This window comes from Rutilus rutilus, assembly GCF_951802725.1.
Source record: "Rutilus rutilus genome assembly, chromosome: 21".
Lineage (NCBI taxonomy): Eukaryota > Metazoa > Chordata > Actinopteri > Cypriniformes > Leuciscidae > Rutilus > Rutilus rutilus.
The window spans coordinates 20,056,027-20,078,422 of NC_140226.1; the positions used below are offsets into that span (position 1 = coordinate 20,056,027).

The 22,396-nt window shown below is 37.3% G+C and overlaps 4 protein-coding genes across 5 annotated transcripts; 2 read left to right on the plus strand and 2 right to left on the minus strand.

Annotated features, from left to right (window-relative positions):
- Positions 1-3,626: 3,626 nt before the first annotated feature.
- On the minus strand, positions 3,627-10,822 carry arhgef33 (Rho guanine nucleotide exchange factor (GEF) 33). Its single transcript, XM_084394307.1, has 15 exons — positions 10,601-10,822; positions 10,366-10,400; positions 9,868-10,032; positions 9,058-9,155; positions 8,831-8,943; positions 8,601-8,696; positions 8,396-8,522; positions 7,970-8,102; positions 7,777-7,878; positions 6,932-7,024; positions 6,540-6,754; positions 6,404-6,469; positions 5,091-5,685; positions 4,229-4,365; positions 3,627-4,139 (listed from the first exon to the last, which is right to left on the minus strand). The coding sequence occupies exons 1-15, from the start codon at positions 10,620-10,622 to the stop codon at positions 4,025-4,027; spliced, it is 2,112 nt and encodes a 703-aa protein (XP_084250433.1). The 5' UTR covers positions 10,623-10,822; the 3' UTR covers positions 3,627-4,024.
- Positions 10,823-10,967: 145 nt separating this feature from the next.
- Positions 10,968-13,025, minus strand: morn2 (MORN repeat containing 2). Of its 2 annotated transcripts, none has more exons than XM_084393864.1 (5): positions 12,911-13,025; positions 12,701-12,751; positions 12,513-12,619; positions 12,073-12,209; positions 10,968-11,966 (listed from the first exon to the last, which is right to left on the minus strand). In XM_084393864.1, the coding sequence occupies exons 1-5, from the start codon at positions 12,915-12,917 to the stop codon at positions 11,864-11,866; spliced, it is 405 nt and encodes a 134-aa protein (XP_084249990.1). In that variant the 5' UTR covers positions 12,918-13,025; the 3' UTR covers positions 10,968-11,863. The 2 variants fall into 2 exon arrangements, with proteins under 2 accessions (XP_084249990.1, XP_084249989.1); XM_084393863.1 differs by having other exon boundaries at positions 11,664-11,966; positions 12,073-12,212; positions 12,911-12,997.
- Positions 13,026-13,081: 56 nt separating this feature from the next.
- znf593 (zinc finger protein 593) lies at positions 13,082-14,624 on the plus strand. Its single transcript, XM_084394016.1, has 4 exons — positions 13,082-13,144; positions 13,843-14,045; positions 14,145-14,207; positions 14,358-14,624. Exons 2-4 carry the CDS (start codon positions 13,846-13,848, stop codon positions 14,482-14,484), a joined length of 390 nt encoding a protein of 129 aa, XP_084250142.1. The 5' UTR covers positions 13,082-13,144; positions 13,843-13,845; the 3' UTR covers positions 14,485-14,624.
- A 1,010-nt stretch (positions 14,625-15,634) lies between these two features.
- selenon (selenoprotein N) lies at positions 15,635-22,337 on the plus strand. The gene is made up of 12 exons (XM_084392884.1): positions 15,635-15,975; positions 17,008-17,125; positions 17,302-17,432; positions 17,708-17,920; positions 18,141-18,265; positions 18,408-18,545; positions 19,084-19,165; positions 19,382-19,570; positions 19,994-20,099; positions 20,687-20,799; positions 20,901-21,002; positions 21,081-22,337. The coding sequence occupies exons 1-12, from the start codon at positions 15,781-15,783 to the stop codon at positions 21,246-21,248; spliced, it is 1,680 nt and encodes a 559-aa protein (XP_084249010.1). The 5' UTR covers positions 15,635-15,780; the 3' UTR covers positions 21,249-22,337.
- The last annotated feature ends 59 nt before the right edge of the window (positions 22,338-22,396 follow it).

A 22,396-nucleotide genomic window follows, 5' to 3' on the forward strand; every position in this document is an offset into this window, starting at 1 on the left:
AAATGCAACTGAATGGTGTTATTTTTGTCAAATATAGAGTCATATATCTTTTGATCTTTCATTCAAAAATCTAAGATTTAGATAAGTAAAACAATTGAAAGTGGGGGGAAAATCACATTATGAAATAAATGTTTTTCTCCAAAACTCATTGGCCACAATTATTGGCACACATAGAATTTCTTATGAGTAAAATATCTCTGATATACACTCACCTAAAGGATTATTAGGAACACCTGTTCAATTTCTCATTAATGCAATTATCTAATCAACCAGTCACATGGCAGTTGCTTCAATGCATTTAGGGGTGTGGTCCTGGTCAAGACAATCTCCTGAACTCCAAACTGAATGTCAGAATGGGAAAGAAAGGTGATTTAAGCAATTTTGAGCGTGGCATGGTTGTTGGTGCCAGACGGGCCGGTCTGAGTATTTCACAATCTGCTCAGTTACTGGGATTTTCACGCACAACCATTTCTAGGGTTTACAAAGAATGGTGTGAAAAGGGAAAAACATCCAGTATGCGGCAGTCCTGTGGGCGAAAATGCCTTGTTGATGCTAGAGGTCAGAGGAGAATGGGCCGACTGATTCAAGCTGATAGAAGAGCAACTTTGACTGAAATAACCACTCGTTACAACCGAGGTATGCAGCAAAGCATTTGTGAAGCCACAACATGCACAACCTTGAGGCGGATGGGCTACAACAGCAGAAGACCCCACCGGGTACCACTCATCTCCACTACAAATAGGAAAAAGAGGCTACAATTTGCACGAGCTCACCAAAATTGGACAGTTGAAGACTGGAAAAATGTTGCCTGGTCTGATGAGTCTCGATTTCTGTTGAGACATTCAGATGGTAGAGTCAGAATTTGGCGTAAACAGAATGAGAACATGGATCCATCATGCCTTGTTACCACTGTGCAGGCTGGTGGTGATGGTGTAATGGTGTGGGGAATGTTTTCTTGGCACACTTTGGGCCCCTTAGTGCCAATTGGGCATCGTTTAAATGCCACGGCCTACCTGAGCATTGTTTCTGACCATGTCCATCCCTTTATGACCACCATGTACCCATCCTCTGATGGCTACTTCCAGCAGGATAATGCACCATGTCACAAAGCTCCAATCATTTCAAATTGGTTTCTTGAACATGACAATGAGTTCACTGTACTAAAATGGCCCCCACAGTCACCAGATCTCAACCCAATAGAGCATCTTTGGGATGTGGTGGAACGGGAGCTTCGTGCCCTGGATGTGCATCCCACAAATCTCCATCAACTGCAAGATGCTATCCTATCAATATGGGCCAACATTTCTAAAGAATGCTTTCAGCACCTTGTTGAATCAATGCCACGTAGAATTAAGGCAGTTCTGAAGGCGAAAGGGGGTCAAACACAGTATTAGTATGGTGTTCCTAATAATCCTTTAGGTGAGTGTATATTCCCATTCATATTTATATTTTTTAGCACACCAGGATGACTAGGAACATGAAATTTTCCAGCCATGACTTCTTGTTTCACAGGAGTATAAATATGAGGAAACACAAAGGCCAAATTCCCTTAATCATCCATCAATATGAGTAAAACCAGAGAATATAGTTCTGATGTGCAGCAAAAGATTGTTGAGCTTCACAAAATAGAAAGTGGCTGTAAGAGCTAATAGCTAAAGATTTGAAATTTCGCAACCATCAGGTTAATAATTAAGAAGTTCCAATCAACTTAATATGTTACGAATTTGCCTGGAAGAGGACGCATGTCTACGTTGTCTTAATGCGGGTCGAGGAGGAGAGTTTGAGTGGCCAAAGACTCTCCAAGGATCAAAGATGGAGAATTGCAGATATTAGTTGATTCTTGGGTTCAGAAAGCCTAAAAAAATTAAAACAGTCCCTACATCACAACATGTTGTTTGGGACAGTTTAAAAAAATATCCTCCGCTCTCATCCTAAAACAAACTCCAGCATATTCAGTTGTCAGACACTACTGGAACTTCAGACAGGAACGGGTTCTGTGGTCAGATGAAACTAAAAAAATCTTTTTGCCAGAAAACACACCAGATGGGTTTGGTGCACACAGGAATGCCCAAAGTTAAGGGATAGTTCACTTAAAAATGAAAATGGTAATTTACTCACCCTCATACTGTTCCAAACCTGTATGAGTTTCTTTCTTCTGCTGAACACAAAATAAGATATTTTGAAGAATGTTCGTAACCAGACAGTTGACGATAGCCATTGATTTCCATAGTATTTTTATGCCTTCAATGGAAGTCAATGTTACCCTCAACTGTCATCATTCAGAATATCTTCTTTTGTGTTCAGCAGAACAAAGAAACTCTTACAGGGGCCCTGTCCTAAATAGCACCCTAAACACTTGCCATCTTCCTCTGAGTCCGCACTTTTGTGACTGCTTTGACTGTCGGGAAGAAGTCTGCTGTGGAGCTCGCTTCAGTGCGGGCTCGGTAAAAGTGCGCATCGAGGGAGCAAATCGACCACAAAGGGGTCCTCATTCAGAAGGACTCTTCTGAAACCTAAAATGACAAATGGGACACACTACAGTTTAACAGATTTAACAGACATGCATACGTGGCAGCCATTGTATTTTCACAAGACTGAAAGTGCATATAGTGTGCCATTTGGGACAGGGCCTGAGTAAGTGATGACAGAATTTTCATTCTTGGGTGAACTATCCCTTTAAATATATTGCTGGATCTTTGAAATTGTGGGCCTATTTCAAATACCTAAAGATAATAAAAAAATCTAAACCTGACCGCCTCTGCTAGAAATCTTATATGGGCTTATAATCTTTTATCGGGACAATGATCCAAAATAAACAACAAAATCAACACAAAAATGAAGGTTCTGCTATCCCAGTCCCCTGACCTGAACCCTATAGAAAACTGAAGAGAAGAGAAACCAACATGGACCTGGAAATTTGAAGGTTCTGGAGAGATTCTTTATGGAAGAATGGTCTCTAATCTCTTGTCGTCCAACATGTATTGGAGAAAAAACATTTATTTCATAAAGAAATTTTCTCCTCATTTTAAATTATTTTACTTCAATAAAATGATAGATGATGAGATTTTGTGAATTTAAATAAAATATCAAAATAATTAATGCAGATTAATTTTCACAGGCTTCTTTGTTCATATTTACCAAGGGTGCCAATAATTCTGACCAGGACTGTACACATACACACATTTATACTCAAAAATAAATGTTTATCTTAAAATATTACAATTTGTACTTTATTTTAATTATTACCATTTACATTGCATTCAAATGTATGTACATATGACATTAGATTTTTTTTTTTTTTTTTTGGAAAGTATACATGTATTTATAATTTTTTTATTTATGAGTAATTATTGTAATTAAGTTAAGAGTTATTAATATAATTTATCATTTTATCACATATAGTTTTACATCCTGTCAATGCAACCCAGCATAAACCCAACAAGAGATGGATAAGTCTGCCTGTTTGTTTATATGTTTGAGTATATATTTGCGTCAGCAATGCAAGATGTTCTTTGTTTCTCAAAATTCTGACCAAAATTATATTGAAAATTGATTTATCATGCAAAATGTTTTTTGTGCTATGTCAGAAATGTTCAATTATGCTGTGAAGCAGCTTGGTTTTTTTTGTGTGTGAGAAATACAGTGGTTCTCAACTGGTGTTGTGGCCAAAAAATGTGCCATAGCCTTGCAGGTCTATTCTAACAATCCTAAAAGGGAGGAGAAAACACAAGGTTTTGCTTCCAGTATTCCAGTATTTTGACGCAAAGTTACCTGTCATTTGGACGACTTGTGTGTAATAAACCACAAAAGAAACCCATGTTAAACACAGGTTCACTTGCAACTAGAATAAACATTGTGCCGACCACAATTGCTGGTTGCCGAAAGCATCGACATTCAAGAGATATTTAGAGATCAAACACTAAAAACCAAAAAGTGTGTTGGGTCACCCCTTGATGTTCATTGTAAAATCTGTGTCCTGAAGCAAAACCAGTTGAGAACCTCAAGTTTTAACCTCTAAAACAGTTTAAACAGCAGTTCCTCTGTCAATGTCTCCTGCATGAGGGGCTTTGGTGGACTCCAGATCTCCACTGCTCTGACAATCAGCTTTTACTGTTGTCTTCTCCTTTCCGTCACTAGACCTGAGACACACATACAAAGTATCATGGCTTTAAGTGTGAGTACAGTATGTAAAAGCAAAGCATCCGTGTGTCTATTCTTATGAACTCACTTCTTCTTAAAAAGCTTTTTGAAGGAGTTCCTAAATCCTTTTCCTTCTTTCCTACCAGGTTCACTCAAGGGGGTGTGGTCATAGTCATCAGACACACCCCTCAAATTGAGCTCCTCCCACACCAGCCTTCTAGGATCCTGAGGAACAAGCAGAATGAGCTTGCACACACACTTGCAGTTAAATAAAAGCATACTAATTCAAATAACATTTCATTTTAATTTATGGACAATTTTAGGGTTTTGTCGGGGTTGCCATGATGTTGCTTGCTAAGGTGTTTTTTTAGGTTTTTTTTTTAACGTATTTCTATTGCTTCGCTGTTGTGGGTGGTTACAACATAGATAAGAATACATAGATACCACATTGACCGCTAAAGACACGTCGTCACGGCCACCATCTTGGAACGGTCAGCATGTCGTCACAAAAAGTAAGAATCAATGATGCCACAACATTGTGCAGCTTCTGGTTGTGAAACGGCCGAGGTTAAAATTCCTGAAGAAATGGGATAACCTTTCAGAGGAGAGAATGTGTTGGTTTGTGTTTTTACATGTATTATGTAACTCAAGTCTATTTCAGATATTTGTACATGCATCTACGGTTGTAGACGCTCAGTCAACTTGCTCTCGAATGTTCACGGACCGGCTTTGACTGTTCCAATATGGCGGACGCCTTATGTATAGCGGCCCATAGAAACAGCCGCTAATGAGGGATCTGTGTATGTATATCTATGGTTGGCATGACGTTGTTTGCTAAGTTGTTCTGAAGGATTTTTAGTGGTAATTATGGGTTGCTAGTTACCACTAATTGTCAATTATACATGTGTGTGTGTTTGAGTATTAATATGTAAATGTGTGTGAGCGTGTACCTTTTGATTTATTAGTCGTGGCTGCTCCTCTGTGTCAGTGTGTGTCTCGAATCTATGCTTTGGACTGCTGGATCTGAGTCTTGATTTGCCACTTGACTGACGCTCCAGCCTCGGGTGGGCAGGATTTTTTGTCTGGTGGGTGTGGCTATCAATACTGTCCATTTGCAGGCCATTCAGTGATTTGCTCTTTCTCTGCACTGCCTGTAGAGGCTGTGGTCTCACAATATCTGCAGAGTCAGGGGACACACAGGCCCTGTTGGGCCTATAAACCACACCCCCAGCACTTCGCCCCCTACTGTGGGATTGTCGAGGTGGACTATTGGAAGGACTACAGTGCACAAAGGCAATATCAATGCTCGAGTCCGAGGAATGAGATGGGCTTGAGTAGTGGTAGTCTCCGGTTCCGTAGGGAAAGAGTGCAGTGAGGGCAGATCCTGCTCCTTCCGTCTCTGGGATGCTGCGCAGAGGAACTGAGACAGCTTTGTGGCGAGAGTCAGAGTCAGACAGGAAGGAGACAGGGGACGGGATTTCTGGATCGTAGTGATAGGGCATCGCTTCATAGTCAGGGTAGCGTCTGTTACGTCGAGAGGGATCACTTACAAAGAAAGACAAATTGGAAATGTATGAGTGTGTTTCTCCAATTACAGGCACCTTTTCTCATTATTTGAGATGTAATTGCGTAACTAAAATTAAAATGTAATTGCAATTTTTTTTATCTCACACATGACTTTATAACTTTAAAATCAAAAAGTCATAATTTCTAGTATATATATTTTTGTCTAAATCTTCAGAAAAAATCTGAATTATGAGATTAAAAAGTCGCAGTTACCTTTTTTTTTATTCATTGGTGAAAATAAGCTTCCATACATACCCTACCGTTCAAAAGTTTGGGATTGGTAAGATTATTTTGTTATTTTATGTTTTTCAACGGTAGTCAATGTCTCAAATTTTATCTCAAACACACTCTTCAGTTAGACTCTTGTTTAGTAGTTCACTAACTTTTGAAACAACATTGTTTATCAGGAAAATATTTTTTTTATATAATTATTAAATATTTAATACAATACAATAGTTTATATTCGTTTTATTCTTTGTTTAAATTATCATAGTTTTAAATATAATTCATATTTTTTATTAGGATTATTAGATTTATAATTAAACTAGCTTATATATTCATTAAAAAAATCTAATCTTTTCATAAATGGCATTTGAAAAGTACCACAAAAAAAAATGGGTCTGAAGTTGAAGAAACCCATAAATTCACAGAGAGATCATTTTGTAATATCTATTGGTTGGTGTGTCTATGTACTCACTTTTGTGCACTGTTACTGCTGTAATTTTTCTCATAGTCGACTTTATACAGCTGTCTCACTGTAGACCTGACATGAAAAAAAAGAGCCAGTAAGACTTATAACACAATAACAAACATATTTGTTCTTTTGCACTTACCTGCTTAGCTCTTTCCGGGTGTGTGAGGGGCGCTCCTGTTGGTGCGTACACAGGTTGTGTGTGTGTTCACGCAGGGCATGACTGTGGTCATGCAGAAGCTCCTGGTTGTGCTGTAGTAAATGGCTATACTGGGTCATGAAAGATCGGAGTTGTTGCACAGACACAAGTAACAGGTAATAGTCCGGATGCTCTGACTCTGTCTGCTGCAGAAGACTCTGTAAAACACATGAAATACAAATGAACACATATATACAGCATGCATTTTCTTGATTGGACAGTTTTTATGTTGCAATACTTGACCAAGGTGATTTCACAAGTGTCACTTCATCAAACATGCACAACCTATAAACATACAATGCTATTAGTATGACAATAAAGATGAGTCTGATTACCTGCAGGAGTGTATGGTATTCTGGGATACGTTGGACAGGCTGTAAAAGCAGAGAGTGCAGCGATGGACGTGTCTCATCCCCTGTGATGTCACTCTGGATTCGAATGCATACAGCAAATCAGAAAGCAGCCGTGTAGATTCATCTACATTTTTGCTAGGTAAACTAAACATGTTTCATGTGGTAACATCTAAATGATCTGGTTTTAGTAAAAAAATATTTTTTTATAAATTTGTGATTATTTTCTCATCTTTTAACATACAAAATGACATATACAAACAATCAGCCATGCAATAGTAAGTGGAAATCAAACAAAAGCAACAAAATAAATAAATAAAAAGGTAGACTGGTCAGTTATACAGCAGGTTGAATGACAAAAAAATTACACAAAACAAATAAATAAGACATAATATGCAAAATATACACAGGACAGTCCGTATATCAAGAATTATGTAAATATAGAGCCAATACAAACATCTAAGATACATGAGCATATATCTATTATATATTATAACAAACTTTTAATTAGTAAATATTAAATAAACATTAATTATTATATATTTATTCTCAATGATAAATATAATTTGATTAATATAATAATTAAAATTAATATAATTTGTATTATTCATTTATTTTTGTAATCATGGTCACCATTAATGTTAATATTATTTAACATGACTATATCAACCCGACAGCTGGTAAAAATGAAATGAAACTATATTTCTCAGATATAATAGTATTAAATCTGCCTCTGTGTGCCTCAAATATCAGGATCTTTAAAAATATGAAGTGTTAAGTCTTTTTAATTTTGTATTTATTAAATATAAAACTTGTGTATGTATACCTACCTCCAGTAAGCTGCCTGATTTTGAAGAGGAAAACAGACTTACAACCGTCAAACATTCTGGCAAGTCCCGTAGATACGATACATAATGGTCCAGAAAATCACTCTGCAAAACACACATTTGATATTACATAGTGGACTATAGGAGAAGGTAGGATGGTAAATGTTGCTCATTTTCACTCATTATAATATTTTACTTCTTTGCTGGTGAGCCTTAAAAATACATCTCCCATGATGCCTTGCCAGTGGCTCTTAAGAACTCTCTCCTGGAGAAGGTGCAGGAGTTCCAGATGCTGCTGAATCAAGAAACGCAGAGAGGGAGGGAAAGGCCTGAGAGAGAGAAAAGAGAATAATAAAGCAGCATGATGTGCCTCAAAACACAGTTTTACATCAAATGTGTCAATACTCAAATCAACAACAGATGAGAGAAGAAAATATGTAGATGTGTATGTGTTGAGTACCAAAACCTGCTTTATACTATCCTGTTTCATAACAGACATTATATTAGAGTCTCTGTTAAGCACTGTTGTTGTCTAATTGCAGTTTGTGTGATGATCTGGATACTTTTGTCCACTTTTTGACTCTGAGATGATGCTATATGTGTGAGAGTGATACATAGTTACCGTTTATCTTTGACGTTGAGGTTCTCTGAGCCGTTAAAACTGATGTTGGCCTTTAGCAGGAGTGAGAGATACGACACATACACTCTTTCAGACTCCAAAAGCTCCAGCGCTGCCGTCTGCCTCTGAGCTGAAAAAAGACATGATTTTAAAACTCTTTGTTCATTTTTCAGTTCTTTCCACTTCTATTCCACTGCATATCACTCACTTATAGCAGAGTTGTTTTGTTCTTTCAGATCTCGGCTGTTTTTCTTCTCCCTCCAGATTGAAGACTTTTTTTGACCGTCATGCTCAGGATAATAGTCTAAACAAACATCTTATTAAACTTATACACTATCATGCAATCATTTCCAGCTATAGCTTATGCTTGTTAGACACGTGTTTATAGTACAAAAAAATTCATTCATTAGACATCCAACTCTAAATTGTTATACTCACTCGGATTGGCTGACAGGCTACTGATGTAATGCTGAATGAGACTGAGTTCTGTTTGGCTGTTCGGAGAGGCGTGGCCATCCAGTGACCCCTCCCCCCTTGAGCCTTTCCTGTGACTGTCAATGATCCAGCATGTTTATATATTTTGAAGCTTGCAAATTGAATGTTTAATATACTGTAGCATAAATTGTAAAAGAATATTAAGCAATTTAACAGACAATGTGTAAGACCTGTGTTGTGTGCTCTGCATGAGGTCCAGGTCCCTCTGTTGGTCTTTTTGGTTGCTCCGGACCTCAGAGAGCTGCGTTTGAACTGTACTTATGTCTTCCTGCACACACACACACACACACAAAATAAAAAAATACAATATAACCAAAATATGAGCAACATTTTTAAATGAAAGTACAGAAAAAAAACATGAAATAGAATAAAAAAAAAGTATATTCTAGAAAAGCACTGCAATATATTTTGACTATTTTAATATCATTTAATTTATTTAAAAATATATATATTAATTTAAATTTGTACATAAAATACACTACCATTCAAAAGTTGGTACATTTTTGGTACAATGGTCTGGTACATTTTTTAATGTTTTTTAAGTCTTACCAAGGCTGCATTTATTTGACCAAAAATAGAGTAAAAACTGTTATTTTGTGAAATATTATTACAATTTAAAATAGTTGGTTTCTATTTGAATATATTTTAAATTGTAATTTATATCTGTGATGGCAAAATTGAGTTTTCAGCAGCCAATAGTGTCACATGATACTTCAGAAATCATTCTAATATGCTGACTTGGCACTCAAAAAACATTATCAATGGTAAAACAGTTGGGATGCTTAACACTTTTGTGAAAACAGTGAAACTACTTTCAGCTTTGATGAATAGAAAGTTCAGAAGTTTTTTCATCAACTTAATACATCCTTACTGAATAAAAGTATTAATTTTTTTTTTTTAAGAATCTTACTGACCCAAAATTTGAAAGGTAGTGTGCTTATCCACTTGTCTTAAGTCACATAATATGTGTGTGTAAGAACCTGTAATGTGTTAAGTGTGTTTCTGAGAGACAGGATCTTGTCATTAGTTTCTTGCTGATAGGTGGAGACCTTCTCCTCCAATCGGCTGTAGGTTTGCCGTAGGGTGGCAAAATCTTCGACCACGCTTCCAACTCCAGATTTTAGCTCCACCCACATTGCCTGCAACTGAAACAAGGAGTCAGAGGTCACCGGGACTGATAAGAGACAAAACCAGAGAAGACAGAAGGAAAAAAGAGATGAAGGTTAAACAGGATTAGCATTAGGGAGAGTCAAACTAAATGTGGCCCGAGTTCAGTCACACTCTTCCTATTAGCGATTCATTGTCTCAATGACTTTTACTTTCTTAACAGCTGTAATCTGTGTGCGTGTGATTAGAATTAGCATTTATTTAAACAATGTACTTAAAACAAGCGTGTAGAAAATTGAAAATGTATTTTCTCACAATTTCTTAATCTATTTAGAGTAAGAGAGAGAGAGAGAGAGAGCAATTTAGATTACCTGAAGGTCTACAGCATCTATGTCATTACCTGTACCTGCAAGAACACACAAACATATACTTTCATACAGAAACATAAACTGTATCATACTGAAGCTGACAGAAACATGCACAAGAGAAGCCATTACTTGAACTCTGAAGTGGACGTCATTGTTAATGATCAATTATTTATGTAAATAAAGAAGCATGATGGAAGATCTAAGCATTTCTTCCGATTTAAAAGAAAATATTGTTTACCCTCTATTTTGCCATTCTCCATGATCTGATGGTCTTCCAGGTCCAAATCCAGGATTGTTCTGTGGTTTGGATCCTTCCTAGTCGAGTTTCTTTACTCAAACTAACAGTTTTACAAGCTGATAAAATGTCACACTTCTATGTTTAGAAATGGTTAGAAATGACATGAGAGCTCTCTGACTCTGTGACTTTTGTCTTTCTATCACTTTTCTTTCTTTCTCACTCTCTCATCTGTCCCACCTATCTATTCCCCTCCTCTTTGAAACATGTGAGTCTGATGAAGTCGAAGACAAAAAGAGGCCTTGTTTTACAGTAAGTGGATGGATGAAGGGAGAGAGGGAGAAAGATAGAGACGGCTGTTAGCATTTTTATGGCTCAAAATCAGACGATTTAATTTCCTCTTCAACCTTTAAGACCAATTTTCCATTTTACAATGAACTCTGTATCAGCTCTGGAAAGGATTCGTTAGACACATGAGCAAAAACACCCACAAAATTATTGTCATAAACTCAGAAGTGAACACTGAGTCATACCAAATTAAATTAAGGTATAGCAATGAAAAAAACAACAAGTTATTCAGTTTCAAGTCTAATCAAATGCACTGGAGCTTCAGGTTTATTTAAAGCAGGATTAGAAGTGGCCTGCAGGGCGATAGATCTCTAGGAACAGGATTGAGCTTTCCTGATTCACAGTAAACACGTTCTCACTCCAGAGGACAGGAAATTGAGCTTCACGCTCTTACACAACTCCTGACTTCTCACCCCAGTCATGAGCTCAGCTGCTTGTGCATGCTCGTGTATTTTGGAGATGCACTCCACCAATGGCTTTACACAGAGAGTCACATTCCTCGCACAAAACAAAGTCATGATTCTTTCTGAAGTGCAGTGTGTAAGAACATGTGTTCTTGATCGTCAGTGGATGCTGCTGGAACTGAAGTCATTTCATCTGTGTAACAGATTACATCAATGCCTCAGGATTGCTAGCTGTGGTCAATGCATCAATGTGTATCTTAGATCTCTCTCAGTAGTTTCACAGGCGTTAATTCTTAGTGATTTGCCTCAAGTTATCTTGAAAATATGCCTCATATTGTACTATCGCTATTTGATAATTCAGTGCTTCAAAATATCTTTTAAAGTTGAGCTTGATCCAGTGATTAAATTAAAAAACTAAAACAATAAAGCACTTTCTGTCAAACAACTTTGACATTTTATTGAGTGCCAAAGGGTTTCACTGTATTCATTTAAATGGTGTGTGTATCTGTGCATGTCACATGTTGACTTTGAGCTTCAGCCCCAGTGCTGCTTTGTTATGGAACATCCCAGTCCACAAAAGTCCTTGTGAATCTGTAAACTCCCCGTCACCTTCTAATCTGCAAAAAAAAAACACATAAGTAACCTTTTTTTTTTTTTTTGCATATGTTTGCATATAAAATCAGGTTGTTATTGAGACCAAGGATTGATTTTATATTGTTTCACCTGTTGTTGTGGAAGTTTCCAGTGTATTCTGTCCCATCAGGAAATCTGTAAGTTCCTTTGCCATGATACATGTTGTCTTTGAACAGGCCACTGTAAATTGCCCCTGATGGGTGTGTAAGAGTTCCTCTGCCATTCATCTGCTGGCCACAACAACAGCAACCAAGACTTAATGACTAAAATCACATTTTATTTCACTTTTAATTTACATTTAATGAACTTTGCTGCATAATCCACTCAAAATAGAGGTACATGCATAAATAACAGTAGGCTATGAAAGGATATCATATGACTGAAGTTCCAGTGTGTCACTGACTTTCAGTCCTGCACAGAGCTTTAGCGCACATGTGACTGCTTCACTTATTGAAATAGGTTATTTTTTTAAATCATATCACACATACACACACACACACACACACACAGAGAGAGAGAGAGAGAGAGACCTTATCATTGGCCCATTCCCCAGTGTATGTAAGTCCAGAGGCTGATGTCTGTGTGCCAGACCCTTTCCTTATAACCACACCATCTGAAGTATGAGAGCACTCGCCCTCTAATCACAACACACAAACAGACATCTTTTCAATGTGCTTAATGAAATAATTGTAATGTCAAAAGCTGACAGCTAACTCACCATATTTGTCTCCATTTGGAAAAATGTAAGAGATTTTAAGTGTTGTAGTCTCTGCAACAAAGAATAGCAAAGTTAAATCAATAAGACTTTTATATCTTGAAGTAACAGCAAAAAAAAACAAAAAAAAACATAGTTTAAGTTGTTCAGCAAGTAACAAGCATTTATAATCAGAACATTTATTACGGTATTATATATTATGAATATGTTTACCAGACATGATGGTGTATTTAATTGGTTTTAGTAAACGCTTTATTAAAAACTCTTGACACCTCCATAGCAACGACGCAACAACTCTGCTTCGTCTGATTGCTTTGAGTCGTGTGCTGTCTGTACAGCCCTCTAGAGGTGAACGCGCAGATAACACGAGCGCGCCGCCGCCTGCCGACCCGGAAGTTATTCGTGCGTTTGTCCAACGTGTTTACGGTGAGGCAGCTGCGTGTTAACGTGAGTAAAGTAATAATAATTATATATCTTCATCACTTCTGCTTTACAGATCCATAATTCATAATGACAACTTGATGAAAGGGCGCTTACTGCGAGATAGAAAGAACGTAAAGATGTTTTGAGTGGATGTTTTTGTTGAATGTATTTGATTTGCTTGATTGTTTTTGCGAGTGATATACCACTGTCATACGAACTTGTATGACCCCATTTTGCTAATTTTCAGATTGGAGCTTTAATTTAAATTTAATTGTATTTTTTATTTTATGTATTGCTCTGATATTTGATAGCTCAACTTTTCTGTTGACAGATTAAAGGATAGTTCACCAAAAAAGGGGTTTACTCACCCTCAAGTTGCTCCAAACCTGTTTGAGTTTCTTTATTCTGCTGAACACTAAAATATATTTTGAAGAATGTCAGTAACCAAACAGTTGACGAACCCCATAGACTTCCATAGTATTTTTTCGATACTATGGAAGTCAATGGGGTTCGTGTTTGGTTACCCATATTCTTCAAAATATCTTCTTTTGTGTTCAGCATAAGAAAGAAACTCATACAAGTTTGGAACAACTTGAGGTTCAGACGGCAGATTTTAGTTGTAATGACATCTTTTAGTTCAATGATACAGTCTTTTGGAGAAGTTCAAAACTCCCTAAACTCACTTCAGAAATTTTAAAACTGTTTTCTCCTCTTGGTTTCAGATCATGGGTAAGTCCAAACAGGTAGGAAGCCACAGAAGTACCAAGAAGAAGCATATTGCCAAGACATGGAAGACCAAGCGCAGGACAAAGGACCTTGACCAGATCCATGTAGACATGACCCCTGGAAATGCTGCCAAGTTATTAAAGCAAGATGTCGATTATGATGTTACAGGCAGTGCCCAGCATTACTGTCTGCACTGCGCGTAAGTCACACCTCACCATCACTGAAAACAAAGCACGCACACACCATAAAATCAGTGTTTTATCTTAAATGTTTTTTTTTTCTTCTTCCTGTTTTGCAGGAGATATTTTGTTGATTTGAAAACCATGAAAGAGCATTTCAAGACCAAACTTCATAAAAAACGGTGAGCAGAGCCTCATCATCTTCCTCTTCTCATCCTTAAAATTGAATCTTTGGATCATATATAAAATACATTTACCTACGTAACTCGAATAAAATTATGCTTGATATATATTTTTTCTTTTTTCTTTTCTTTTTTTCCTTTTTTTTTAAGACTGAAAAAGCTGAGGGAAGAGCCGTATACACAAGCTGAGGCAGAGCGGGCAGCAGGAATGGGCTCTTACATCCCACCCAAAACCATAGAGGTTCACACACAGCAAGTCGAGGAGAATATGGACTGAAAAACATCTTCTACCCATCTATGGACTCTTCTGAGTAAAACCATTAGGTCTGGACTCAGACCAACAATTTAACCTTTTTCAGAGCTGAAAATAATTTATGATGATGGAAAAACTCCTCTCTCTCTCATATAAAAAAAAAAAAAAAAATATATATATATATATATATATATATATATATATATATATATATACTTTTTTTTTTTTTTTTTTTCAGTGTCAGGTGTATTACAAGTTAGAATAAGTTGATATAATATTTTATGAATATTAATTCTCAGTAAATTTAGACTCTGTTTGATTTTGGAGAAGTCCTGGAACAGCTGACTACTTTCATACACTTCTGAAATTAAGTTGTTAAAGTCTGCTTACAACAAGCAACCTTCTGGGACTGTAAGCCTCACAGTGTTTACTCTTTGTGAGTGTGTATATATACTAAATAAATGTGCTTTAAGAGAGCTGAAATAAAATTATAAATCCATTAATGTCTCCTCTCAAATGTAGTTCAGCACCCTCTACACTCTTACACTGTGCCATTGTAATTTTTCACCTATAGCATATTATAGTTTATATCTGTAATGTGCCCTTCTTGAACAATGGCAGTTAAATGTATAATGTAAACCATAATCCATGCCATCAAACTATAAATTATTTGTCATGTAAGAAACATGGAAATGTATTTATTAAAGAGTGGGACCCTGCATTATGGTTTTATGGTTGGAATTGCCACAGTTGTAAATGTACAGATCCTTTATAAGTCATTCATTGTTTCTTAAATCTTAAAAATATTATTGACCCAATTCCTCTGTTTTCACTTAATATTAACTGTGTTCACGTCTAGTCGCCCTGTGGTTGAAATGCCCTTATCATTCATGGACATTACGCGAATATTTAACTCTATTAGCAATACGAAGGACAAAAATACAGAGACAGTACATTCTCTGGCCTCGAACCGTATAATTATGGTCACACATTATATACTGTGTTTTAAAACCTACTCTGCTGCCTATCTAGACAGTATTTTTGCCATCATAGCCACGTTCCGAATGTTGTCTAGATAGGCAGCCGCAGATCCCTAGATTTGATCATCACACACCCAAAGTGTTAGACACAAATGTGCGCACTGGCCCTTTAAGAGCGTCAGTCAGACATGATCCACTAGCAGGAGAAATCTCGGAGAAGCAGGAGTGATTTCCTCCTGCTCCGCTACAGTGTGATTTCACTTAAGAGTCTTGTTTTCACCCTGGGCTGTTTTATGCCCCTGTAGTGATTTACAGAGCAGATAGAGACATTTATTAGAGTATGGCCGCAGACGTGGATAAAACTACTGTTGGAGACCCAACGGATGATCATCATGATGAAGATCGCGCGACTCCATCCAGCAGACGCGCCCGCTCACGTTTCAAGCAGCTCTTCAGCTTACTCATAATCGCTGCTGTTCCTTTCATCGGCTTCTGCATTAAATATTATCAGGACATCCAGCTTGTGAAACGACATGTAAGTTATACCAGTTTGGTCAGATTTTCATTGCAGTTTGACGCCTGAAGGAGGGATGCTTCCCAGAGCCATTCTAGAGATATTGCGTGATTGTCTTATTGTAGCTGTTCAAGCCACATGTTGTCTTTGTAGTTGACTTAACTTGGCTAAAAATGCAGTAAGTTTATTTATCTTTATACACTCCTCTTTTAATATTCGTTTAAAGTGTAATGAATTTGGCTACAGACTTGCTCTCTTTGCCACGTCCTCTTTTGTTATTTGCGAACAGTAAACTTGCATCTGCTCCAGCTGCCCGCTGTTTTACAAGGGTTGGGTAATTGCCACAGCTGGGAAAGACTGTTAGAACACCAACCAACCCCCCTCTTTTTCATACATCACTGTTAATTCTGTCACTTCCTACATTAGACATTCTCCTGGTTGCCCTCCTTCTAAGACTGACAATAAACCCAGAGTAGACACAACATAAAAAGTAGGTCAGTAATTCAGTTAAAAATAAATCGACTCAGCCATCATTGTTTTTTTGCCCTCGGGTGTATTTAGCTGTGCTTTCCAAACGAATGGTTCGTTCTTTTGAGTCGAATCTTTTCAATGAATCAGTTGAACCGGTTAAAATGGCCTGCGTCCCAATGTGCATACTATCCATCCTAAATAGTATGTGACATTAGTAATTGTCAATACTATTTAGGGCAGATAGGGTGGATAGTATGCACATTGGGACGCAGGGACGGTCTAAAATTAATCACCAACGAATCTGACTGGATCGGTCCGAGTAGTTCTGTAAAAGTCAAGTCGTGTAAAAATAATAAGCATGAAAGTTAATAAATAATATTTATTGACAAAATTACAATAAACGGGAAGACATAATTACAATGTGGTAAAATAATTTCAGAGAATGTCTAATAATTTCAACAAACTGTTCAAAAGAACTAATCGCAAAATTAGCCTGTTTTACAATTACTAGTTCTTTCATTAATGGGAGCAGCCTGTAAAATTGCTGAGGTTTCTTCTCTGTTTGGATTGCATCTATTGTAGGAAGCAGGATTGAAGGCGTTGGGAGCAGATGGACTCTTTTTCTTCTCATCCCTGGATACTGATCATGACCTTTATCTCAGTCCAGAGGAATTCAAACCTATTGCAGAAAAACTCACAGGTATTATTTACCCTGTCTGTACTCTTGCAGAGCATTAACATCCTTTCACTGGCAGATATAGTCTATTAAAGCAGAATTAATGTGCTTCAATGTCAGTATTCATCACTGTAGAAGTTTTAAAGCAATGCATTTTTCACATTGTTGTAATGCCTGATGTCCATCTCTGTTTCCTGAAGGTGTGGAACCTCCTCCAGAGTTTGAAGAGGAGATACCACATGACCCAAATGGAGAGACGCTGACCATACATGCTCAAATGCAGCCATTACTACTGGAAAGCATGACTAAGAGCAAAGATGGCTTTCTAGGGGTAATTTAAACATTAGACTTCATTATTTATACATTTGTCACTAAACAATGATATAAACAGACAGGGTGATGATATATATATATATATATATATATATATATTATGAAAATGACCAGTAATAAGAACAATTCAAAGTAATAATAATTATTAATGTATTTATTTATTTTATTATTTTTAAAATTAAATTTTATAAATTATACAACTTGGACCCATTACAAGGTACATACTAAAAATGGGTGTATAAGGTAAATTGAGTGCAGTGTCCTTCTCAACAGGTTTCACACAGCTCTCTTAGTGGGCTGCGGTCTTGGAAACGTCCAGCTGTTCCTTCATCCACGTTTTATGCCAGTCGGTTCAAGGCCTTCTTGCCACCCAGTGGTAAATCTGCCCTGGGTGACACTTGGTGGATTGTTCCCAGCGAATTGAACATTTTCACTGGCTACCTTCCCAATAACCGTTATCATCCTCCCACTCCGCGAGGCAAAGAGGTACAAATATACCTTTAAAATTTTGAAATTAGTTCAGTGAGCTTAGATGCTCATTGTTCACACCCATTAAACAATTTTAATTTAATATCACTTGTATTTATTAAAAGCAACTTGATGAATAATAGGTTATCTGAGATTGTGAAGAGTATTTTGATCAAGAAGGAGATTGATTCGATCTCTTTAGTTGTAGATGGGTGACGTGATTGTCATTGTTTTGCAGGTGCTGATCCACTCTCTGCTGAGTATGTTCCACCCGCGGCCCTTTGTGAAATCCCGCTTTGCTCCACAGGGAGCCGTGGCTTGTATACGGGCTGCTAGTGACTTTTATTATGACATTGTTTTCAGGTGAGTTAAAAAAAACTGCCATGCTAGAAATCTAAATTTTAGTAATCTACTGTGCATGTAACTGTTTGAAATCTTCTGTTTTAACTTTATTTTAACTGTGAGCCTCCAACGGATTCTAATGGTATTGTGTTAATAATTGCAGAATCCATGCGGAGTTCCAGCTAAATGATGTTCCCAACTTTCCATTCTGGTTCACTCCTGGGCAGTTTGCTGGTAACATCATCCTCTCTAAAGATGCTTCTCACATCCGAGAGTTTCATCTTTACGTCCCAAATGACAAGTCAGTCTTCCCTCCACTATTCCTAACTGCAAGAATAAGCACTTTTCAGGTGTTGAGTGCTGGGCTGCGTAATTAATCTTGTTTTAATCATGATCACCACTTCTGTTTCTCTCGATTAAATTAAGCATAATCGCCTGTGCATTTTGCCTGCTGGGTTTTTTTCCTGACAAAATTGTTTTCATTTGACTTTTCCATTATTTTGCATTGGTAACAAGCCTCTACAAGCTTTCATGTAAATAGAAAAACATTAACATAATTTGGAAGTAAATTATTAATTTCTCAGTTTTAGTTTTTAATAATGTTGAGTGTGTTAATTCATATAATAAACATAATGAACCAGAAAACTAGATGAGGTAAAATAAAACCATGTTCTCTTGATTTGTGCTCCCATGTAAGTGCAATAATTCTAATGAAATGTATTTAAAAAAACTAAAATCAAAATAATCATGATTATATCATTGTAATTGTGATCAAATATTTGTGATTATCTGTTTAACCGTTATTGTGCAGCCCCAATTGAGTGTGTTTTATATGGCAGAACTCTGAATGTGGACATGGAGTGGTTGTATGGCGCCAGCGAGAGCAGTAACATGGAGGTGGATATTGGATACCTGCCTCAGGTTAGAGCTGATAATTATGTACAACACATTCAGAGGGTTTTGATTTATGGTTATACATAATACTGAAACTGCTTCCATTGACATTTTACTGCATGCTCTTTAATCAGTTTTTCTCGTTGCTGATGAATCAAAGCTTAAATGATTATTTTACTGTCATCTTGGCATGATTAGCTAAAACATGATACATAAAGTAAAACGGGCTGTATATGTTTACAGATGGAGCTCAAGGCAGCAGGACCCTCCACTCCCTCAGTGATCTATGACGAGCAAGGGAACGTGATTGACAGCCGAGGGGAGGGAGGTGAGCCCATTCAGTTTGTGTTCGAGGAGATTGTCTGGAGTGCAGAGCTGAGCAGAGAAGAAGCATCAAGATGCTTGGAGGTCACAATGTACCCATTTAAAAAGGTGAGTCCCTTGCTACAATTCCTACAAATTCATACTTGAGCACCTGAAATCAGTTATTAAGAGTCTGCAGCAATGCTGTTGCAATGAATGTTCTTTGAAGTCAGCATGAAATGAATTCACACTACCAATAAAGGTTTCAAAAGGGGGTTTTCACACCAATGCCATAGAAGAAGGGTTCCCCAAAGAACCATAATAAATTCATAATAAATAACCATTTTTGTTTCTAAAAGTAAATTTTTTATAATTTAAAGAACCTTTAGTGCAATGGAAAGGTTCCATGGATGCCAATAAGGAACCTTTATTTGTAAGAGTGCGTCTATTTTCTAAATGTTTCTAATTGTGAACGTTTGATCCATGTATGTTTTTTTTGGAGCCCATAATTTTCACTCAAAATGTCAAACACATGGGTCTTCTCTTTGGAAGGTGCCATATTTACCATTCAGTGAGGCCTTTAGCAGAGCTGATGCTGAGAAAAAGCTGATTCACTCCATTCTGCTCTGGGGATCCCTGGATGACCAGTCATGCTGAGGTAAGACACCCATGGTCGACTATAACAAAGCATACATGCTGCTGGAAGAGCTAAATTCGGCCATATGGGTCAGCATTAGGGGTGCACCGAAATTTCGGCAGCCGAAGATTATCGGCGCAAAATGGAGTTTTTGGTTTTTGGATGAAAAAGAAAAACGGCCCCTCAGTGTTTAGCGCTCAGTTTTCCTCTCGCTCTAGCTGTTATCACTGCGTGATTTGATGCTCTGCTCAATTTTCCGCTCTATGCATGTGTGCTCGGCTCATGCTCATCGGAAAAGTCCACTCAAATAACATCACGACATAAAAGTTCTATGTAGTAGTAGACTTGTTTCTGTTTGGAATAGCCCTGTCTATATTAATACAATCATACAAAAAAAGCTAATTTAAAATAATAAAGCATTTTTGGTTTTCAGTGGCCCAGAATTTTCATTTCAGTGTATCCATAGTCAGCATGACATAGATCTTCTGGTAGTGTTAATCATTGGTAAGAGTGTGTTTTAAAGCTAGAGTACTCAAGTTCTTTCAACTATATTAGATGTTTCTCTGATTTGTGTTCTGTACACTTCTGTTTCTCCTCATCTCCAATAGGTTCAGGGCGGACTCTTCGGGAGACAGTCCTCGAGAGTTCGCCCGTTCTGGCCTTACTCAACCAGAGCTTCATCAGCAGCTGGTCTCTAGTCAAAGAGCTGGAGGATCTGCAGGTGAAGAGTTTGCGTTTTTTAGCTGATGTATATTTTTTAAGCCAAAACTTATCATTTTAGACACATATCAGTGCTAATTAAGTGCTTTTCCTTACATTTAGGGTGATAAAAAGAATCTGGATTTGAGTGAAAAGGCTCGATTGCATTTGGAAATGTATACTTTTCCAGTGGAGATGATGGTGGCGCTGCCCAACGGCACTGTGGTGAGTCTGCTTTAGATTTCTTAATCTGTGCCAACCTTATTCAAGTTGCTTAGATTAATATCACTGTAACTTCTCCAGGTCCATCACATCAATGCTAATAATTTCCTGGACCAGACATCCATGAAACCTGAGGAAGAGGGGCCATCTCTGAGTTTCTCAGCAGGTTTTGAAGATCCGTCAACCTCCACATACATCCGCTTCCTGCAGGAAGGACTTGAAAAGGCCAGACCTTACCTGGAGTCATAAAACTAGTTTAAAGCTCAGATTTCCGTCTCCAGAAAAATCAGTGCACCTCAGACAGAATTGAAGGGAGTATATGAGGGAAAAAGAAAGGAAGTGCTGATATCAGCTCGACTCCCCCATGTCTGCTTTGAGGAAAGGTATGCGGAGGAGCTGGCGCCATTTCTTCATTCAGAAGGCAGCTATTGACCACATCTTCTTGTGCATGGTCCTTAGTGTGACACGTAAAAATGCACAATATAACATCATTTTGTCACCACAGTCACAAGAGTGTGGTTTGTCACCCCAATGAAACCGGGGTGTTAGCTATACACAATTATCTCAATTAAGTCATATATTTTTATATAGAAATTTGCCGTTTTATGTGCAAATTTAACACTTCTTGAGTGACGAATGTCATTAGTCTGATCTATTGCTCAGATTAATGAACTAAAACATCATTATGTAGTATTACTGATCTGATAAAACCACTTTTATACTTTTGTTTCATTACATACAAAGCCACTTATGTTTTGCTGCAAATTTGTTTGTTATTCCAGATGGTTCTGTAGGAGACAGAATTATCCAGGCTGTGGCTTCCACGATTAGGCAGTTTGTGATGGTCTTGTCTGAAAGCCCAATCAGGGTGAGGCCAGGCCTGATGTTGTTGTTTAAGTCTGGAAGCAACGCCTGCTTTTCTGTCTCAACAGAATACTGGCACTGTGCTAAAATACACACTTTGGATTTCAGCTCAACCACACAGCTGCAGGAAAGCTGCCATGGGCTCTAATATATCTGCTGAAATCCACTTTTGTCTAAAGGTGGAGATGCGTAATGGCTAGTTAAATAAATAAAAAAATCTTTTAAAAATTAAATATAACGCAAAGAGCTCACATGCACTCACGTCTGATTCTTTCTACCACATTTAAGCTGAAGAGCAGAAGCAGGAAGGAAGACTAGAATAGATTTATGTAATTTGGCATAGTATTCATTGTCTTGTTTAAATAGTGCAACTGAAGCTGAATTAACTTTTGCACAACTAATTATCTACCTTTGTCAAATAGATACAATGTGCTTTTTTAAAATAAATAAAACTGTTATTGTTAATTTGATGTTTATTATGTAAGTTAATTAACACTTTCAGTATTGAGTGACTGCATTTTCACATGTATAAA

What these genes read in the sequence shown, in the direction of transcription:
- morn2 (XM_084393863.1), bottom strand. An exon ending in TCCAAATGGAGACAAATATG is followed by an intron (nt 12,620 to 12,700) that starts GTGAGTTAGCTG and finishes TGTTGTGATTAG; the next exon opens with AGGGCGAGTGCTCTCATACT. An exon ending in GGAAACTTCCACAACAACAG is followed by an intron (nt 11,967 to 12,072) that starts GTGAAACAATAT and finishes TTTTTTTTGCAG; the next exon opens with ATTAGAAGGTGACGGGGAGT.
- znf593 (XM_084394016.1), top strand. Translation starts at nt 13,846, where the DNA reads ATGGGTAAGTCCAAACAGGTAGGAAGCCACAGAAGTACCAAGAAGAAG. An exon ending in CATTACTGTCTGCACTGCGC is followed by an intron (nt 14,046 to 14,144) that starts GTAAGTCACACC and finishes CCTGTTTTGCAG; the next exon opens with GAGATATTTTGTTGATTTGA. An exon ending in ACCAAACTTCATAAAAAACG is followed by an intron (nt 14,208 to 14,357) that starts GTGAGCAGAGCC and finishes TTTTTTTTTAAG; the next exon opens with ACTGAAAAAGCTGAGGGAAG.
- arhgef33 (XM_084394307.1), bottom strand. Translation starts at nt 10,622, where the DNA reads ATGGAGAATGGCAAAATAGAGG. An exon ending in ACAAAACAACTCTGCTATAA is followed by an intron (nt 8,523 to 8,600) that starts GTGAGTGATATG and finishes GTCTTTTTTCAG; the next exon opens with CTCAGAGGCAGACGGCAGCG. An exon ending in AAAAAGCTTTTTAAGAAGAA is followed by an intron (nt 4,140 to 4,228) that starts GTGAGTTCATAA and finishes TGTGTGTCTCAG; the next exon opens with GTCTAGTGACGGAAAGGAGA.